Raw genomic sequence first — 21,930 nt, forward strand, 5'->3', positions numbered from 1 at the left:
GTTCTGGTTTTGAATATTCCTTTCGGTCTCTATCAATATTTGCGCCTTCCTTTTGCTGTGGCTAGCACTCCTGCTATTTCCAATGGTTTTTAGAGCAGCTGACATTGCCTGTCCCATGTTGCCTTCATTACATGGATGATATTGTTGTCACAGGCTCCTCCATGGCCGATCACTTGAAAAATTTGTCCACTTTTTCTGTGTGTCTTTCTGTCTTATGGCGTAACCTCACGAAATCTCAGTTTTTCAACCTTCTACTGCTTATCTAGGGTTCAAGGACTCGTGGGATGGGGTTTTCCTTCTGCCAGACCACATCTGTTGTTACATCTAAGCCTCATCCCTCGTTCACGAAGGAGCTTCAGGCTTTCTTAGGGAGTATAGTTTCCTAATATAAATTCCTGCTTGGGGCGGCCACACAGGGCCACCCACTGCACGCCTTGGTATGCAAGAATGTACCTTTTTGCTGCGGCCTGGAATGCAAATGTGGTTTTCAAAAGTCAAAATTCAACCTACTCTCAGCCCCTTGTTTAGCTACATTCTCTCTGGACCAGCACATAGTTTAGGCAATTGACACCTCAAAGTACAGCCTCGGCGCAGTCCTAGCACACTGACAGATCTAAACAACCGGTTGCTTACGTCTCTAAATAATTCACTCCAGCCTAGCAGCTTTACTCTCCGATGGAAAAAGAGGCTCTTGTCATACTCAATGCTGTCCAGATGGCTCCAAGTTTCACATTATTACTGACCACAAACCCTTCGTTTCCATGTTTAACCCTCACACCTACAATGTTGGGTGCTGTTCTTGTCTTAGTACAATGACGAAATCCATTTTCAACCTATGAGTAAATGTGCCAATGTGGATGCCTTGTTCCGCCTTCCTGTGGGTCCTGATCCTGACTTTGATCCTGACTTTGATCCTGAAGAATTGCTTTGCTTCCATCTCGATATTGAAACACAGGTCATGGTCGAGGGTTTCCCAATTACGAACTCGTGCACAGCACCTGCCGTTGTTGCCGATCTGGTCCTCTGCCATGTGGTTCAGTTTGCTCAACAGAGCTGGCCAGATAAACCACCTGGTTGGGCTTTGGACCACCTAAGCAGCTGTTTTTCCTTATGGTATTGCCTCTCTGTTTCTGAAGGTGTTTTGCTGTTGTCCATGAAAGACCTCTGTCTCAGAGTAGTCATCTCCACCACGTTACAGTGCAAAGTTCTACATCTTCTCCTCCACAGTCACTGGGAGGTTTCAGGCACTAATCTATTAGCTACAAGACATGTTTTCTGGCCAGGAACTTATAGCAAAATTGTCTATTTTGTCTTGGCTTGTGAAAAGTGTGCCAGCTCCCAGGGCACCTCTGTCCCCCTGGTGCACTCAACACCATCCACAGGAACGGATTCATGTAGACTTTGCAGGTTACTTCTTGAATTCCTATTGGCTCCTGGTTGTAGATGCATTTTCCCGTTTTCCTTGCATTCTCCGGTGTGCATCAGTGTTGGCTTATGTCACAATTTGTAAGCTTTCGAGGGTTTTTTCTATTAAGGAGTTGCTTTACAACTTAGTTTCTCACACATTTTGGTTTTGTTTCCGCCATGGCATTCACCATGTTACAGCTCTGTCATTCCACTCTCAATGAAATTGTGAGGCAGAATGCTAGTGTGTACATCCCAAATGAAAAAGTTTGTTGTGGATCCTTCACCCGATGGCACCCTTCTCCATTTTCTGAGCACCTATCACTTCACGCCTACGGGGGAGTGGAGCCTGGCTGAGTTGCTTCATGGCCAGCAGCCACGCACACTACTCCACCTACCGCGGCGTGCACAGCATCTGCCGCAGTCGATTTTATCTGGCAACTTCATGCCATGATCACTGGTGTGCACACGAGGGTATGGTCGCTGGCCCAAGTGGATACCGGCCACTGTTGTCCACCGTCGGGGATGCCATCTTTGTGATATCCGTATGACCAACAGGCTGGTGGCATGCCACTTTCATCAGCTGTGTCCGCGCTCACCGCCACAAACTACAGGTTCACGAGTGTGGCCCCCATTGATCCAGCCTGCCCGTTGCCCTCTGCTTCAAGCCCGTCGTCGCCTGCCATGGAGTCCCATTGACTGCCTCCTCCATGTGCAGTGTACTGGAGTTCCAGCTCTCCGGCGCTAGGTGCCGGTCCATCTCTCCACCCTCGGGTCCAGTGCTGCAGCTTACTGTTTCAGTCGGGCTGCTCCACCAGCCCCTCGCCATCATCGCCTCAGCCATTGTCGTCTGTGGGTCTAGCCCTGTCTCCTCTGTACTGGGACCTGCCTGCTGATGATGACGCAGAGATGGTGATAGCACCCTACTCCCCAGTGATGTCGTCAGGTGCTGTGCAAGTCCACTGCCCTCGGGTGTGCCCACATCTCCACGTGTAACAGCCCTATACTCCGGTGCCCATCTGGCACACTGTCCTGCCCCGCTGTTGGCACCACCTGCTGCCATTATAGATCTGATGGATGTGTCTCTCGTTGGACCACTGGTGTTTCCTCCATCATCTGGGTTCCCTCTTTGCACGAGGGAGAGGTGTGCTGCATCCCGTTACTAGTGTGTGTGGGTGTGAGTGCACCAAGTGTAGTATTGTCACACATATGTACTTACATCAACTGCCAAATGTATCAGTGTAGGCCGGCCACTAGAGACTGCCTTTGGGAAGCGTGCACACGCCATGGTCTCCGCCATGCTGTCTAACAGTGACTCATGCCTATATAAGCATGGAGCAGTGCTGACTCGCTCTAAGTTCTTTTAGTGTGCACTGCTCACATCAGTTGTTCTGTGTATCACTTATGTTGCACCTCCTGTATGATTCTTTTGTCTTGTCTTATTTCGATTACTGTTCAAAGGTTTATGAATAAAGAAATATTTGTGTTACTTGGATCCGTCTTGTTTATTACTTGGCTACTACAAAGTCTACACCCAATGCACAGTTGAATTAGCCTCTCTGTTAACTATAATCTATTGTAGACCACTTGAACAAAAAAACAGCACCCAATAGCTGGAAGGAAGTGCAGGTCACACCTGTTTATAGGAAGGGTGAGAAGTGATAAAAAAAAAAAATACTTTCCAGTATCTTTGATATCGATCTGTTGTAGAATCTTAGAACATATTCTGAACTCAAATGTAATGAGGTATCTTGAACAGAATGACCTCCATATCAACCAGCATGGATTTCAAAAACACAGATCACGTGAAACCAAACTAGCACTTTTCTCAAATGACATAATGTAAGCCATGGACCAAGGCAGTCAATGTAGACGCAGAATTTCTCAATTTCCAAAAAGGATTCTGCTCAGTACCACTCCTGTGGTTGTTCTCAAAAGTACGATCATACAGGGTATCAGAAGAAATGTAAGACTGGATTGGGAATTTCTTGGTAGGGGGAACACGGCATGTTATCTTGGATGGAGAGTCATTGACAGATGTAGAAGTAACTTTGGGTGTACCACATGGATTTGTGTTGGCTTCCTTGCTGCTCATTTTGTACAATTGATCTTGTGGATAATATTAAGAGTAAGCTCAGACTTTTTGTAGATGATGCAGTTATGTACAATGAAGAAGTCTGAACAAAGCTGTGGCAATACTTGATAAGATCTCAAAGTGGTGCAAAATGTGAAATTCTGCATTTCACAAAATGTAAAATCTTAGCATCTCACGAATACCATATTAGTGAGTCACAGCTGGAAGCTGCAAACTCATGCAAATACTTGGATGTAACACTTAGTAGGGACATTATGGGGAATGATCGCGTAGGCTAATTCGTGGGTAAAGCAGGTAGCAGACTTTGGAATATTGGTGGAATACTAGGGAAATGTATTCAGCCTACAAAGGAGTTATTTACAAATCATTCATGAAACACATTCTAGAATTTTGCTCGAATTTGTGGGATCTGTATCAAATAGAACTAGCGCGTGATACTGAACGTACAGTGTATAGAAGTAGAAAGTGTGATCTCTTGTCTCCAATAACAAGGGCTGAATAGGATTAGTGTGGTAATCTACCACTGCACAGCACTGCGATAGTTTTGCGCGCTATGTTGTCTACATTTATAAATGCTATAACATGTGCTTTGTTGCTGATCTGCAAATATTTTTAGTTATATATGTGCAATTATGCAGTAGTACAGATTATTACTGGTACTTGATTATAAATTAAACCAAAATACATGGTTGCCACGCAAATATTTCAATTGAAATTAATAGTTGGGTCTGCAGTCTCCTAAAAAGAGACGACACCTTCCTGTTTTGTGCCTGGTTGTTAGTAAGATTATAGAAATTGCAAAAAGGTAAGATGCATTTTCTAGCCCCCAAAAGATGTAGAAAATTTTAGCAAATGGAAAAAAGTTATCCCAGGAGACGACAAGGAGCTAATAAGAAACTCATTTTTGTGATGCTCATTTTGCTGAAAATTTAATATTAAAACACAAAAATTCATTATTGATGGAAAGGAAGCAGAACTGCCCAGAATTAAACCAGATTCAATGCAAACAATAAACTCAAATCAGAGAAGGCTAGAGTAATTGTGCTGCAGGCAGAAGTAAGTAGACTAAAGAAGTGGAAATGTAATGAAATACAATAGTGAATTTCTTCTAGATAGTTTTTTTATTACATATAAAATCTCCTAAGGGTTAAAGCACTGCTTGAAACATGATCTGTTACCTCTTTCTTCAGATGTGCATTTGTGGAGAGACTTGAAAGGTTTGAAATGCACAGATGATATTAACAACACAGTCATAGATGCTATTGAAGAGAATTTTAGAGAAGAGACTGATGAAAATAGAAAGACAATTGTAATTATCTTTGATGAGATCTTACTGAGAGAGGATATTCAAATCAACAGCTTCTCTTTATTCATAGATGGATTTGTAGACTTTGGCAACACACCTACTGCCAACCAAAATAGAGTCTTAGCTGATCCTGCCCTTGTTTTCATGTACCTCTGCTACACAGTTGGATACAACCAACTGCAGTCTATGCCAGAAACAAAGCAACTCCTCGAGAACTGTTACCAAAAATTTTAATTCAGGTTGTAATTCAACTGGAGCAGGCAGATAGTAAAATTGTAGTGTTTACATGTGATGGCAGCCAATCTAACAAACAAGCCCGGAAACATTTGCAAATATTAGGAAAGAAGGAGGATATTAAATGCTATTTTCAAAATCCTGTTGATGAGAACAGAAAAGTTTGGGCTTTTTCAGATGCAGTACATAATTTGAAATGTATACGTAACCTCCTTCATGATATACATACTGTGCTGTTTGCTGCTGACATCACAAAGTATTTATTTTATGAATGTGTTTACGAAGTTGACCATTCACTAGAGTTTGCTTGTGTAAAGGCATGTAGTACACTGACATATGTACACATACACCTGACCTAATTTGAGTGAATGAATGCTAGCCTTACTTCCCAGTTGTTTAGTACCAGCATGGTGAAAGCTATAAATTTTTTGGAGAAAGTGGCATCGTGAGATTGAAGATAGCAAGCCAAATGAAAAATTTACTCAGTATATCACCAACATTTACAATTATCTGAATTCAGAAACACCATCATGTGGTAAGAGAAATGATTCAGATTACAGTAAAATTCTGCAGAATATTTCTCATATTCTGACCACTTCAGACAGTACTTTTCCTTCAAACAGAACAGTGGAATTGCTCTAGTAACAGTACAGAACACGTTAGAAATAGCTGAATACTTGTGGAATAAAGCATTCAAATATGTATTGACGGCCAAGTTCCATCAGGATCCGCTGGAGCGATGTTTTGGTGTTATCAGATCACTGACCTGTGATGACCACCCTTCATCAATAGATTTTCTACATTTACATATGCTCCAGTTGATATATGTGCTTGTCAAGAATGTTTTACCCAAGGCAGGGAATTGTGAATCAGGGACAGAACCCACTGTTACATCCTATGTCAATCAGATAAGGAATCTTGGCAAAGAAGACTAAGAAGGAACACACTGGGGGGCAAAAAATCTGTGCTAGAGAATATAGATGAAAAACTGATCACCAGAAATGCTAGTGAAAGTCATTCTGAGTGGACAGGCAATGAGCCCCACAAGAGTGTTCTTGATAATGCAAACAGAACTATTATACACAACATAGCAGGTTGCATTGTGCACCAGGCCTCAAAAATCACTAAATGTTGTGCCTGCTTAGATTCACTAAAGAATTCGTCTGTTGAAAATCATCCTTTTTCACTTTTCACCAATGTGAAGGACTATGGTTCTCATCAAAAACAAAGTTATTTATGTTACCCTTCAGAAGCACTGTTAAATATTACAATTGCTTACTGGAACACAGGTGCACTTGTTGCAGTGGGTGGACAACGGATCTCCTCGTCCAAAAAAAGCATCGTAAAGGTGGTGATAAACAAGGAAGTCTACCTGGAAATCCTAGCGCGCATGAGGGATGCTCGGACATAAAAGAGGCCTAACCTGTACGAAAACCTGACTTGGATGTTGCATCGTGACAATGCACAGGCTCACACGTCGATCCTTTTCCTCAGCTATCTAGCAACACATCACATCCTGCTGTGTCCTATCCACTGTATTCTGTGGATATAGCCCCACCAAACTTTTTCCTTCTCCCCAACCTTACACATTGATAGGACGACATTTTCAAACCCAGAAGAGAGTCAGGACAATGCAACAAGATACCTGTACACCATCGCAGAAAATGCATTCCAGAAGGCTTTCCAAAAGTGGAAGAAATAATGGGAATGGTTTACTGCCTGTAGAGTGGGCTATTATGACGGGGATGTATTAAGATGTTGTACAATACATAACAAAACGTTTTATAGCATAAGTTCAGTTTCTTTTTCAACACATCTTGTTTGTCTGTAGCTGGATATACCTCGAGGACGATTCTTGACAGTGGCAATAGACAGTGACTTTTACAATTGTGTGCTTTAGCTGGGAGCTAAACACATAGCTCTTCTTTGACATTAATTTACCTATGGCAATATAATATTCAGAAATTATTTTTGTCATGGCTTGCTTGTAGACTATGATGGGGTTGGGTAGTGTTATACTCATTACTGAACATTTCAATACCTACCCATATTAGCTGTTTAGACAGCACACATTTTCTTCAAATACTGGTTAACAAGTTATTGCAATAAAATTAATAGCAAATCTAACTCTCAATGTTTAAATAATGTCCATTAAGCAATACATTTTTCTTTGACTGTAATGGCCATCTATCAACTGATCTTCCTGTTATAGCAGCAGATATACTGTCACTATTAGTCTTCTTCAGCTGACATTTGTCAATCACCATTAATTCTAGTTTAGTCTTCTGTTACATAGTCATTACTAAAATTTGCTCTTTACACTTAATTTCTTTGCTTCATCAAGCATAAAGAAACCATTTTGTAGCAGTATTGAAGGACTGCATCACACATATGTGTGTTGTCCACCATTCACCTATAATGCCTTGCTGGCCATACATCACATCACATTCTTAGTTCCAAGTGAATAACCTCAGGTTCCATATCACTGCTGCAAAGCCGTGCTCTATGTCACTAACTAAAAAATGGGGAAAACAAATGTCAAAAACCATAGGAATTACACTCCTTTACTTATGGTTACTGTGCCTCCACATAGAGAACATCTGCCCAACACCCATGGCCTTGCCACTATTCAACACTAACTTTCCCAAAGCCGACCGACTCCAAACCTATAACTTTCTTTCTAGTCACCAGTACCAACTATATCCTCACCTGCAATTACTTCTCCTTTGAAGGCATTACCTAAAACCAAATTCGTGGTAAGGCAATGAGTACGTCCATGGCATCATCCTATGCTAACCTATTCATGAACCATGTAGAGGAATCCTTCATAATCTCCCAGAATACCAAACCTATCATCTGGTTCTGATTCACTGATAACATCTTTACAATTTGGACCAAGAATGAGGACACCCAATCCAAATTCCTCCTGTACCTCTACACTTCCAGCCCTATTCGCTTCACCTTGTCTTCCTCAGCACAAGGGCCAATTTTCTCGAAACTCCCATTCACCTCACCTCAAGGATGGCTACATCAGTATCTTTGTCCACATTGAATCTACCAACCACCAAGAATACCTTCATTTTGACAGGTGCCACCTATTCCACACTAACAAGTATCTTCTATACAACCTAGCCACTCACAGTTGAGGCATCTGTAGTGACAAGCAATCTGCCTCCAAATATGGCAACAGTCTCATCGTGGCCTTCACAGACCAAAATTACCCTCTCCACTTTGTCCGGATACAGATCTCTATCCTCCCTACCCCTCCCACAGTGGTATTCCATTGTTCACCAAACCTACACAGTATTCTCGTCCATCCCTACTCCGGCTCATTTCTCTGTAACAGATATACATAAGAGGTTTGCCTACTATCAACTACTTCAGTTCTGTCACAGGCACCTCCTGTCCCACCAAAGTCAGGGTCATCGATGACATCAGCCATGCGATATACAAACATAGCTGCAATCACTGTTCTGCATTGTATGTGGGCACAACAACTAACAAGCTGCCTGTCCACACGGATGACAACCACTAGCCTGTGGCTAGAGGCCAACTGGACCACCCACTTGCTGAAAATGCTGCCCAACACAATGTGCACTGTTTCACAGAATGTGTCATTTGGATTCTTCCCAACTACACCAGCTTTTCCGAGTTGTGCATGGGCAAAATCTTGCTACAACATATCCACTTTGTTAGTCCCTATCCTCTTACCTGTGCCCCTTACAGCGCACACACACACACACACACACACACACACACACACAATCTTGCCAATACATCTACAAGCCCATTCCTCTCTTCACTAAGCCCCCCCCCTCCCCCCATCTCCCAACACACTCTTGTGATGCTGCACCTAGTAGCCCTATCCAGTCACCATCACGTCCCTGCACACTTCCACAGATAGCATCTTTCTGAACCTCTGCCCTGCTGTCCCTTCCCCTCCTCAACCCATGCCACCTCCTTACCCTCACCACCCACCTCAGCATAAGGCTCATGTAAAACTCAATCGGGCCTCAGCAGTCAGAGACAGTAGCAGTGTCTGTGCACAGGTTTGTGTGTGTGTGTGTGTGTGTTCTGAGGAAGGACTTTGAGCAAAATATTTTGTATTTCTAATATCCTTTTCACTATGTGTTTCTGTGACTCAAGACCTCATATGTGAAATGTACTGTATTGATTGTAACAAAACTATTAACAATATACTGCCAAATTTCTGCGCCATTGTCACTATTTTAAGTTAATTTTCGGAAGGACTGCATTTACTAACAGAATATGTTTCTGACTAGTGTACTTCTGAATAGATGAAAGTTGAAAAGATGGTTAAGTTTATTAATTGTGAACATCTTGACCAACACAGTCTACATTCAAGGTAAGTCTTGAAATAGAGCTAGAATTTGGTAATCTAAGATTTCTGTCACCACAGCTGGCATATAGTACTGTGAAATAACAATCCATAATAACAGAACAGCCTGTGTATTATTATTATTATTAGTATTATCATTATCCAACAAATGAGATAGGATGGTAATGTCAAAGCTCCAAAACTATATCTTGAACAAGCAACTGTACGTTCAGTATCGAAGTTTTCTAATTACCAGATTTGGACACTGTTGTATGCCGAAGTCTTTAACTTGTCCCACTACCCTCCCACAAATTGTTCAGGAAATATCCTCAAATTTTTCAATTACACATCACTTTTCAACACTGATGTAGCATACATGAACCCTGTCCGCAATAGAATTCTTTTGTGGCCACCACATACTTTCAGAATGAATTGTTCACTCTGCAATGAAGTGACCACTGTTCTGGAACATACTGACAGATTAAAACTGTGTGCCACATCAGGGTTCAAGTCCCAGTCCAGCACACAGTTTTCATCTGCCAGAAAGTTTTAACATCTATTTTGCTTTCAAAGGAAATGTTTATTTTTGAATCACAGAATAACAATTTCCTTTTGCTGTTGCAATTATACAATTTTCTCTATGTTTTTCAAACCTATGCTTTTTGACTTTTTCATTTACAGAACCATGATGTATGTACTTTCCAGTGATCCATAAAAATTATTTTGTGAAAAATCAGATGAGCTGAGGAGACAATTTTGGCATTAACAAGAATCCTAGTTCTATACATGAAAATTATTCAAATAATAATTCATAAACTTCAATAATATATAAAACTACCAAACCTCGTTACAGGATTTTCAAAACTTTCAACCTCTTTCTTGATTTGCTTCAATCGCAGATAGTATTTTGTAAGTGAGTAGGTAACTTCTACAGGAACTTCTCCATCTTCTGTGAGTTCAGAGTCAAGAGATTCCATATTTTGTTTTATGTCTTTCGCTTCTTGCAAGAGGGACCGTAAGTATTCCCATTTCTCACGGCATATGGCATCGGACTGCATTACTTCAAGTCTGAAATAAAATATCCCTTTTGTTCTCATATGGTAAAGTAAAATGTTACAAAATGAAACAGCGACAGAAAGAAAAGTAACTTCACTAAGTGCTACTTTGAGGAAATTAACTAGGACAAACAGATATTTAACATCTCCAATTAGTTTTCTTGTAAGTTCAACTACTTTGTGTGCATCGAGGAGGAAAATAGAGTACAGGATTTTGACACTTGCTCATTGTTATGACAGTTGTGAAAGCTTTGTGGGGATTCATAAAAAATATAATTAATGGGCACAGGAAAACCATGGTCAGTTTGAGTTAGTAATGATGGGAAAATACATGCTTACAAAATTTAATATACGACTCTGCTGTTAGCTGCTCTTCCATCATTCCTTTTAAAAACTACAGTGATGTGGGAACTAGTACTCCTACCAGCAACTAAATAAATGGTGGGCTATAATGAGAAGAGATTGCAATGTCACAAGCCACTTTACTGATGATAGTAATACACGAGACACAAAAAATTGATGGGTGTACAGAAAATATATCAGCATATCACTCATATGAAGAATATACTCACAAAAGTGGAACTAATTTGTCACAAAGAATGTGAATGGTATTTTTAGCTAAGTCATGATTACTGAATCAAAAATCAAAATCCATTTTTGCCTATTGAACTCCTACTGTATCTATAAAATAACTTGAAAATGCTGGGTGTTGGTTACTTTGGAATTGCTTGATTACTTTGTTTTTAATTTTTTTGTGGATGTAACTGTTAGTAAACAAACAAAATATGTCCAAGGAATTCCACACAATCCTCAGTTCCGACATTCACTACCAGATTATGAAGGAGGTCGATGAGTCATGCTTATGCTGCATCGCACTGCGCCATGTTTGACGCATCAGTTTCAGTAGTGAGAGAGCCCCTACCTCGCAAAGTGAGTTGCTGTAGGTTCTTGAAGATTTGGGTTTAGTGCAAATTCAGAAGAAGAAATGACCCATACCTATATAAATAACCCAAATTCTTTTTGTTATATCTATGGTGAGTTAACTATGAAATAGAAAAAAATGAAAACTTAATCTTCTTGCGAAAAGCACTATGAACTTTATTCTGAGTGCGAGGTTTGTGACTGGACAAAAAAGGGCCCTGCTGTTTGACCTTTGTTATACTCCTGATAGGCTGGTTAAAAGCATCATGTCACATGTCCTTCGGTGCCCCATGATTTGGAGAGAACCAAAGGATCACACAACAGACTTATTTTTGTGTGACAAAATAGCTAGAATCACTTCTAAAACAAAGAAAACTGTCAACATGTTACAGTTGTCGAACTACCTGCTGGACCTTATAAGTAAATGTTCCTGAGGCAAAGTATCACAGGAAGTCAGGAAGAATATATTATTAGATATGTTTATTCACATATATTTACTCTTATGTTGATTACTTTGTATACTGATACATGTTTTTGTTTTCCTATATGATGCATAGGCTGATGTGATCATGTACAGAAACCAGTATCACTTGGAAACTGAGGCAGGTACAGAAATTCTGAAATTACATCTGGAATTAGGGACAAAATATCTTCCAGAAACAGTGCATTTTGTTTCTGTGACTAAAAAAAAATTAATTGTTTGTTGAACAGTGAGTTATGGGTTATAGAAGATTTTCAATCAGGTATCCATGCAAGATGGACTGCAAGGTCAGAAGGAAGAATTTCTGACAAATATAAAGAACCAAAAATTACAAAGGATGATGTCCTCATTATGTATTAGTTGAATGTTCCAGCACAACAAGAAAAAGATTAATTAATTGTGACTTCCATGTTTTACATCAACCATTGTTTAGCACAAAAAATTAGACACACTTATTTTTTCTCTGAAGAGCATAAAAACTTTTACAGGACTCTTAAAGAATTACAGTTTATTTCTCCATATTACAAGATTTCATCCCTAGCTTTCACACATCTGACTATTACTGTATATGATAAAAATTACTGACCCTCAGTATACAGTCCATCAATACGCACAACTATTTCCTCATTCACATATTATATTCTTTCCAAGAGTTACCCATTCTTTCCAACCACACAGAGTGTTTACTGATTAAAAGTTTCTAGTATTCTATGTCTATTTAGCAACAGCACAAGAATTGAAGTAAGTTGATGCACATGGTGCTTTGCTTCACTTTTAATTGCTCGGAATGCACAATCAGGTCATGAAATAAAGTTTTCGAGAAGTAAGGCTCTCAGGTTTCTGACTTTGCTTTGTCCACATGTGAAAACAAGACATAAACGAAAAGTAAGGCACTATCAATGGTGATTGTATATTTTACATTTTTTGTTTTGTTTTGGTTTTAGGGCGCAAAACTGCTATGGTCATTAGCGCCCGGTCCGTGACTTAGGAAACAGTAAAAAACGAAAATGGAAACCAGCAGCAATGGGAACGAAACTCAAAAAATTGGAGAAACTAAAAGCAGAAGGAAAGCTTAAAAATCCACTACAGAAAGGGGTTGGTTGTCCCCAAAAAAAGCTTCAAATGACTGACGTCATATCACTGGCACTAATAAACTCGAGAACGCGATCAGCCGAGCGCGTGTCATCTGCTAAAATGGATGATATATCAGGCGACAGCTGTAGACGGGTGCGTAACGGAGTAAAATAGGGGCACTCAATTAAAAGGTGTCTTACCGTCCAGCTGAGAGCAGTGGGGACAGAGTGGGGGAGGATCGCCGCTTAAAAGATGTCGATGGCTAAAAAGACAGTGCCCTATCCGAAGTCTAGTTAAAATTACCTCCTCCCGACGACGCGTTTGGGAGGAAGAGGTCCAAGCACAGGGAAGAGCTTTCATGTCCCACAATTTACAATGGGGAAGTGTCGACCAATGTGCGTACCATAAAAGAACAACAGGACGACATAAAACGTTCTGTAGATTGGCGAAGGGAATCGATCGAATAGCTGGCCGAAGAAGAGAGACTGCAGCCTTGGCCGCTATATCGGCCACCTCATTTCCACAGATACCAACGTGTCCTGGGAGCCAGAGGAACGCCACCGAGGAACGCCAGGTGGAGCAAGCGCAGACAGTCCTGAATCCGGTGGACCAGAGGGTGGACAGGGTAAAGAGCTTGGAGACTGAGTAGAGAGCTGAGAGAATCTGAACAGATAACATACTGTATCCGCTGATGGCGGCGGATGTATTGGACAGCCTGGAGAACAGTGTAAAGCTCCGCAGTATACACCAAACACTGGTCGGGAAGCCAAAATCGATTCGGGGTGTCGCCAACAATATAGGCACTCCCTACACCTAACGATGTTTTCGAGCCATCAGTGTAAATAAATGTGGCTTCCTTCATTTGTGCACATAGAGCAGCAAATGCCCGACAATAAACAAGTGAAGGGGTACCATCCTCGGGAAATTGACAAAGGTCACGGAGCAGGCAGATCCGGGGACGGCGCCAAGGCGGTGCTGTACCCCAAGTTGTCAAGAAGGTTTTAGGAAAGCGGAAGGAAAGAGAATGGAGCAGTTGACGGAAGCGGACTCCCGGTGGTAGTAGGGAGGAAGGGCGGCCTGCATACCCTACATCCAAGGAGGCGTCGAAAAAAATGTCATGGGCTGGATTAGCAGGCATGGAAGACAGATGGCTAGCATAACGACTCAGAAGGACTGCTCACCGATTGGACAGCGGAGGTTCAGCAGTCTCAGCATAAAGGCTTTCCACAGGGCTGGTGTAAAAAGCGCCAGACACTAAACGTAATTCACGGTGGTGGATAGAATCGAGACGCCGAAGAATAGACGGCCGAGCAGAGGAGTAGACTATGCTTCCATAATCCAATTTCGAGCGCACTAAGGCGCGATAGAGGCGGAGAAGGACCACTCGGTCCGCTCCCCAGGAGGTACCATTCAGGACACGGAGGGCGTTGAGGGATCGCAGACAGCGAGCCGAAAGATAGGAAACGTGGGAAGACCAGCACAGTTTTCTGTCAAACATAAGACCCAAGAATTTAGCGACATCCGAAAACGGAAGGTTGACAGGTCCTAGATGTAAGGAGGGTGGAAGAAACTCCTTACGTCGCCAAAAATTAAGACAAACGGTCTTACTGGGAGAAAAACGGAAGCCAGTTTCGATGCTCCAAGAGTGGAGGCGATCGAGACATCCTTGAAGACGTCGTTCAAGAAGGCTGGTCCGTTGAGAGCTGTAGTAGATCGCAAAATCGTCCACAAAGAGGGAGCCCGAGACATCAGGAAGTAGACAATCCATAATTGGATTTATGGCAATGGCAAAACAGTACAACACTTAGCACGGAGCCCTGGGGTACCCCGTTTTCTTGGGAGAAAGTACGGGAGAGAGTAGTGTTCACCCGCACTCTAAATGTGCGCTCTGCCATAAATTCGTGAAGAAAAAGGGGCAGCCGACCTCGAAAGCCCCAAGAGAACAATGTGCGGAGGATGCCTGTCCTCCAACAGGTATCGTATGCTCTCTCCAGATCAAAAAATATTGCTACCGTTTGGCGTTTCTGGAGAAAATTGTTCATGATATAAGTGGAGAGAGCAACAAGATGGTCAACTGCAGAACGATGCTTTCGGAAACCGCATTGGGCAGGTGTTAAAAGACTGCGGGACTCCAGCCACCAAGCTAAACGGCAATTCACCATACGCTCCACAACCTTACATACACTACTCGTGAGAGAAATGGGGCGATAGCTAGAGGGGAGATGTTTGTCCTTTCCAGGTTTCGGAACAGGAACGACGATAGCTTCCCGCCATCGTCTAGGAAAAGTACTATTGGTCCAAATTCGATTATAAAGACGAAGGAGGTAACGCAGGCTATGGGTTGATAAATGCAGCAACATTTGAATGTGGATACCATCCAGTCCTGGGGCGGAGGAGCGAGAAGAAGATAGTGCATGTTGGAGTTCCCGCATGGAGAAAACAGTATTATAGCTTTCGCGATTTTGAGAGGAGAAAGCAAGAGGTTTCACTTCCGCTGAACGTTTCTTCGGGATAAACGCTGGCGGGCAATTTGAAGAGCTGGAAATCTCAGCAAAGTGTTGACCCAATGAGTTAGAAATTGCGACGGGGTCCACTAATGTATCAGGCGCGACAGTGAGCCCAGAGACCGGGGAGAAACTAGGCGCGCCAAATAACCGTCGAATCCGACTCCAAACTTCCGAGGAGGGAGTGAAGTTGTTAAATGAGTTAGTAAAGAATATCCAGCTTGCCTTCTTACTATCACGGATGACGTGACGGCATCGCGCACGGAACTGCTTATAGCGGATACAGTTGGCCAAAGTAGGATGGTGGCGGAAAAAGCGAAGAGCACGTCGACGCTCACGTATTGCGTCACGGCATGCCTCGTTCCACCAAGGAACTGGGGGGCGCTGGGGCAATGCGGAGGTGCGTGGTATGGAACGTTCCGCAGCTGTAAGAATAACACAAAACTGTTAAGGCTTTCGTGGCCACTTGTTGACAAACTGCCTATTGGCTTCTGTCTCGGGTTCTTCGGCCGATGTTCATCTAATGATTTTCCTGACGTTTCGCCAGCACGAGTGGCTGGCATTGTCAAAGCTTCACCCTCCATTGCCGGTGGTGAACTGGAGCCGAGCTCGCGGGCGCAGACTATATGTACCTGGCGCGCCAACGTCCGAGGGCTTCTCCGCGGTCATTTCCGGTGCGGTTCTCCTCTTGCTACCTGCGACGGTCGTTCGCTGCAGTACGGGAAGCCAGGATCCGTTTACCTTAAGGCTTTCCTCTTTCTTGTTCAAACTGTTCGCGTGCTTTTGTATTTCTACAGCTTCTCTGAACAAGCGCGTGTGATAGTGCTTCTCTACAGCCAGAACTTCCGTGTCGGCGAATTTTATTACGTGGTCAGTCTCATTCAGTGCGTGCTCTGCCACGGCCGATTTCTCCACCTGCCCCAACCTGCAATGCTGCTTATGTTCTTTAATTCTGGTGTTAATGGATCGTCCAGTCATTCCGACATAAACTTTTCCGCATGTGCATGGTATACGGTATATTCCCGACATTGCAAGTGGGTCTCTTTTCTCCTTCACCGATCTAAGACACTCTTTGATCTTCCTTGCCGGTTTGAAAATCGTCTTTACGCCATGTTTGTGCAATATACGGCCGATTCTGTCCGTCACTGCCAATACGCAGTTTGTAAGAATAACGTCTGTAATATGTGTGACCTCATCGTCGATGCTAGGAAAGTGACGGTCATTGAATGTCGCTAGAAACGAAAAAAAGTGTCCAATCGGCTTGGGCAAACTTCCAGCGTCGCGGGCGCATATATGGCAGTTGAGGCTGCAGTCTAAGGGCACATGGAAAGTGGTCACTCGAGTGTGCATCATCAAGGGCGAACCATTCGAAGCGCCAAGGTAGCAGAACAGTACCGACCGAAAGGTCCAAATGAGAGAAATTTGTCGTTGAGGCAGACAAAAATGTAGGGACCCCAGTGTTGAGGCAAACTAGATCCGCTTGGTGGAAGACGTCTAGCAATAGTGAGCCACGTGGACAAGGATGTGGAGATCCCCAAAGCGGGTGGTGGGCATTGAAGTCCCCAACCAGCAAATAGGGGGGTGGAAGCTGACCAAGAAGATGAAGGAGATCAGCTCGTGCCATTGGTGTGGACGATGGAATGTATACAGTACAAAGAGAAAAGTTATATCCAGAAAGGGAAAGACGGACAGCGACAGCTTGGAAGGAAGGGTTTAAGGGGATTGGGTGATAATGGAGAGTATCATGGAGAAGAATCATGAGTCCTCCATGTGCTGGAGTGCCTTCAACAGAGGGGAGATCAAATCGGACAGACTGAAAATGGGGGAGAACAAAGTGGTCATGGGGACGCAGCTTTGTTTCCTGAAGACAGAAGATGACCGGCGAGTAGGATCGTAAGAGGATCGACAATTCATCCCGATTGGCTCGAAGGCCGCAGATATTCCAGTGGATAATGGACATAGGGTGAACAGAAAATGGAGGAATGTGACCAAGGTTGCCGTCAACTCAGCGGCTGCTCAGAGCTTGCGACCGACAGCATGGAATGGCAGTCAGCCGAAGGCAGAAGATCCTGATCCACAGGTTGTTCAGGAGCAGCTCCTGCCACCAGCGATCGGCCGGTTGATCGGCCACCAGCAGTGTGCCTCGGCGACACAGAAGACGACCGAGGGCGATTACCGCCAGGTGGTGCTGTAGATGAGACACGCCTTGGCGGAGAAGGAGATGAACTGGGTTTCTTACTAGCCTTCTTGGAAACATGATGTTTAAATGAAGGAGGAACCGATGGTTGTGAAGTTGGGGTACGTAAAAAATCTTCACGAGTATGCTCTTTTTTCGAAGTCTTGGTGTCTGACTTTTGGGCTCGAGATTTAGCAGAACCCGACGAAGGGTGAGCCATAGAGTGGGCAGGCGAAAGTGGGGAGGTTGAACGGGTGATCTTTGCACTGGCCAATCTGACGACCGTGGTACTAAAGGTAAGGTCACAAATCTGCGTGGCCGCCTCCTTTGTTGGCCGAGGTGAGGCAAGGACAGTGCTGTATTTTCCTGTCTGAGGCACGGTGGGCTGTCGACTGGCGAATAATTTTCGAGCAGCAAAGGTCGACACCTTTTCCTTCACTCTGATTTCCTGAATGAGCTTTTCGTCTTTAAAAATGGGGCAATCTCGAGAGGAAGCAGCGTGGTCACCCATACCGTTGATGCAACGAGGGGATGGAGGTGGACAAGCACCCTCATGGGCATCCTTGCCACACGTAACACATTTGGCAGGATTGGAACAGGACTGGCTGGTGTGATCGAACCGCTGACACCGATAGCAATGCGTAGGGTTTGGGATGTAAGGGCGAATGGAAATTCTCTCATAGCCTGCTTTGATTTTCGATGAGAGTTGAACTTTGTCAAATGTCAAGAAGACAGTACGGGTTGGAATGATGTTCGTGTCAACCCTTTTCATGACTCTATGAACTGCCGTTACACCCTGGTCAGACAGGTAGTGTTGAATTTTCTCGTCGGACAATCCGTCGAGGGAGCGAGTATAAACGACCCCACGTGATGAATTTAAAGTACGGTGCGGTTCCACCCGGACAGGGAAGGTGTGTAGCAGTGAAGTACGCAGCAATTTTTGTGCCTGGAGGGCACTGACTGTTTCTAGCAACAAGGTGCCATTTCGTAATCTGGAACAAGACTTTACAGGACCTGCAATTGCGTCGACACCTTTCTGAATAATGAAAGGGTTGACCGTGGAGAAGTCGTGACCTTCGTAAGAGCGAGAAACAACAAGGAACTGTGGCAACGATGGAAGGACTGTCTGTGGCTGAGACTCATTGAACTTACGCTTGTGAGCTGACATAGTAGAAGATGAGGAAACCATTGCGAAAGTATCCCCCATGATTACTGGCGTCTCCGATGGCGCGCTCCTTCCTTGTGGGGGCCCCCTCTGAGGGCACTCCCGCCTTAGGTGATTGTTCACACCTCAGGTCACACCTCCCGACAAACGGACGGAGGGACCAATCGGCACTTTCGGAAGGTATCAGCTCGGGTAATCACCCCTCCCTGGGCCTGGCCGTTACCAGGGGGTACGTACGGTCCTAAGCAGAGAAAGCAAAGAATTTGTTACAGTTTCGAGCGTCTGTCTCCGGACGTAGGCACAAACCATACTCCCAGAGGGGGAGAAAGGGAAGGAAAGAGCCAGAGGTGAGGGGGGGGGGGGCGGCGGCGAAGATGGGGGATGGGGAAGGAAAGGTATGCAGCCCGGAAAGGAAGGAAGGCCACATTAGCTCGGGGTCCCGTTCTCGCTACGCACGTATCCACAAAAGAGTTGTGGACCCCCTGGGGGGATATTTTACATTGAGCACTCACAGGCATTGAATGGGCATAATAGGAACTAGCTGGACTTTATTCACCATACACTCACTGGCAGATATGTAATTTAGTTGCTCTAGTTTGACAGTACTGAGTGATTAAAGAAGGGCTCTTCCTGTGCCTGACCAGCAGGAGTGGGAGGATGTTACACGTATATGGATACAGGGCCTGTGTGACCTGTCTTGGGACAATGTTGAGACAGTAGTTTAATACAAATACTGCAAAAGTTCAAATTACTAACTCTCCAAGCTACTATGTCCCAGAAGACTATACCATAATAGTCCTGATACATTTGGTTTCAGTCTGTAAAGGCCTTGGTGAAGTCTTCAGCATACTTTAAGAATAGCTGTTTGCTTGGAATGAAGCATACCCTCCCCATTCCTTCCAAAGTGGATTTTGCAAATCACCAATCCCAGCTCGAAAATAACTAACATCCATAATTGTACTACCAGAAGGAGAAATGATTTCCTTTATCTTTTACTCAACTTTAATGTCACACAGAAAGGAATGAGGTATCAAACAACAGAAATCTCCCATCACCTACACAGGGATGCAAATAATTTAGTAGATAACAAAATTAACTTCAAAAACACAAACTGAAATTATATTTGCTTCACTACTCTGTGAGGGTGTGACAGGCCGGGAAAGAAGTGAGTTTGAGTCTAATGTTGAGGGTTGCATACCTTAGAAACCAATGTGCTGCTGTTAGGTCACTGCTATACTGGCTGCTTCATCTGCACTGTAGTTATGTGAGTGTGACGAGTCTGAGAACAATGGCACTGCTATTGCTTCCCACTCGTTAACTTGTTCTCTCTTACTGAAGGTGCGCACGTGTAAGGCAAATTGTGACTTAGTAAGGAAGTTGAGTCCATGATCTTGCTGTTGTAAGGTGGCATGGACAGGGCAAACAACATGATTACTGGTACCAGGTGGTCTGTAACTAACCTGTGTTTTGCCAGGCTGTGGAGGTTGCAGACTGTGGAGGGTGCCAGACCAAAATTAAGAGATGTAGTGTATACAACTGCAAATGTGCTGCAATACAGGAAGAGTGATGTCTGGAAAAAGTTCAGTGTTGTAGTCCACTCTTCAGACAAAAAAATCTACAAAGTTTGTTCACTGCAAACAAAATAGTTGTATTTTCACACTATCACGAGAAAAAATATTTGCTCCAATGAATGAATACAGGGTACAGAACAATGTTATTCTTATGTCCTGCAACCAAAAAGCATGCTACTTGTTCATTCTTTAGTCTTTTGTCAGCTAATAGAAAGTTGTATCACTTATCATTCTTTCCACTAACTTTTTCAATTTTTTTTAAAATTATTAATCACCATTCAGAGAATGCACTTCATCCCTGTGTCCTGTTTCCTTGGTACTGTCATCATGAGCTTGGTAACATCTCAGAAGTTTATGTTAATGTAATTGTCAAACATTCTCTGAATAGAGAATAACTATTTTAAAAAAATTATAGTAGTCCTTAAAAACGTTTTACACACACACACACACACACACATTATATATATATATATATATATATATATATATATATATATATATATATATTCACTTACACATACACAGGGTGATTCAGCTGTCCTCACCACTGTTATTTTATGCCAACCACAATGTCATAGCTGCCCTTCATAATCCACGTGTGAGATTTTCATATTCCCTCACTCACTACTCGCATACTATTAGTCCCAAGTAATAAATGAGCAGGACTTTTTTGTATGAAATTCAATGTAGGCCTAGTTAAATTTTGTACTACGATACATTTTCACTGGAGGCTACAGTTTTCGTGTTATTCAAGGAAAATGTACAAAAGTGACCTTCAAATGCACCTCCACCCCGCACTCATCCCTCACCAACCAGGATTTCTAATACGTTGTTTGTGGCACTCCCTCCTACCACTGTACAAAAAAATTTTTAATGCAAGAACTATGGTATTCCCGATATTCAACCTGTTTCGGTCTCAACTGATTGGGCTGTTACACCACCAGCATAGTTTGCTACTTCGTTAACACTAATTTTTAATGTTACCGTGAGGACCATGACCAAAAAATTACTTTTGTGAATGTCAGACTAAAGCTTATTACATTGACAGTTCAATCAAAATTTAACGTTTAGAAGCACAGTAGTTCTACAGGGGTCAGGTCACATGTATATCATGATGTAAATGTTAAATTTACACAAATGTTATGATTTGTAAGTACACGACTAACCGATGATATAACTAGGCCAGTCAATGAACATAAAAAAGGGTCGAATGTGGGAAATAATACGTGAAGCCACAAACATTTGTACAGTGGTAGGAGGGAGTTCTGTGAACAACTTACTATAAACACTAATTTTGTGTGTGTGTGTGTGTGTGTGTGTGTGTGTGTGTGTGTGTGTGTGTGTGTGTGTGTGTGTGTTTGTGGGGGTTTGAAGGTCACTTTTGTATATTCTTCTCCAAGAACTAAAAAACTGTGGCATCTGGTGAAAATGTATTCAAGTACAAAATCTAATTACATTACATTTTCTATACAAAGGTCCTCTTCATTTTTTTTTCTGTAGGACTAATAATTTGCACATAGCAAGTGGGAGATACGAAAATCTCATGTGGGGCTTATGAAAGATGAAGGCCTGCTATAACATTGCCGGATGCTTGAAATGACAGTG

General features: G+C 43.0%; 1 protein-coding gene across 4 annotated transcripts in view; it reads right to left on the reverse strand.

Annotated features, from left to right (window-relative positions):
- Positions 1-21,930, reverse strand: part of LOC126237027 (protein nessun dorma-like) — a 152,274-nt gene that overhangs the window by 35,641 nt on the left and 94,703 nt on the right. For all 4 annotated transcript variants that reach the window (XM_049946773.1, XM_049946772.1, XM_049946775.1 and 1 more), the window contains one exon: positions 10,222-10,446. In XM_049946773.1, the coding sequence (XP_049802730.1) occupies positions 10,222-10,446 (225 nt within the window). The remainder of the gene's footprint in view (positions 1-10,221; positions 10,447-21,930) is intronic.

The sequence above is a fragment of the Schistocerca nitens genome, chromosome 2 (genome assembly GCF_023898315.1).
Source record: "Schistocerca nitens isolate TAMUIC-IGC-003100 chromosome 2, iqSchNite1.1, whole genome shotgun sequence".
Lineage (NCBI taxonomy): Eukaryota > Metazoa > Arthropoda > Insecta > Orthoptera > Acrididae > Schistocerca > Schistocerca nitens.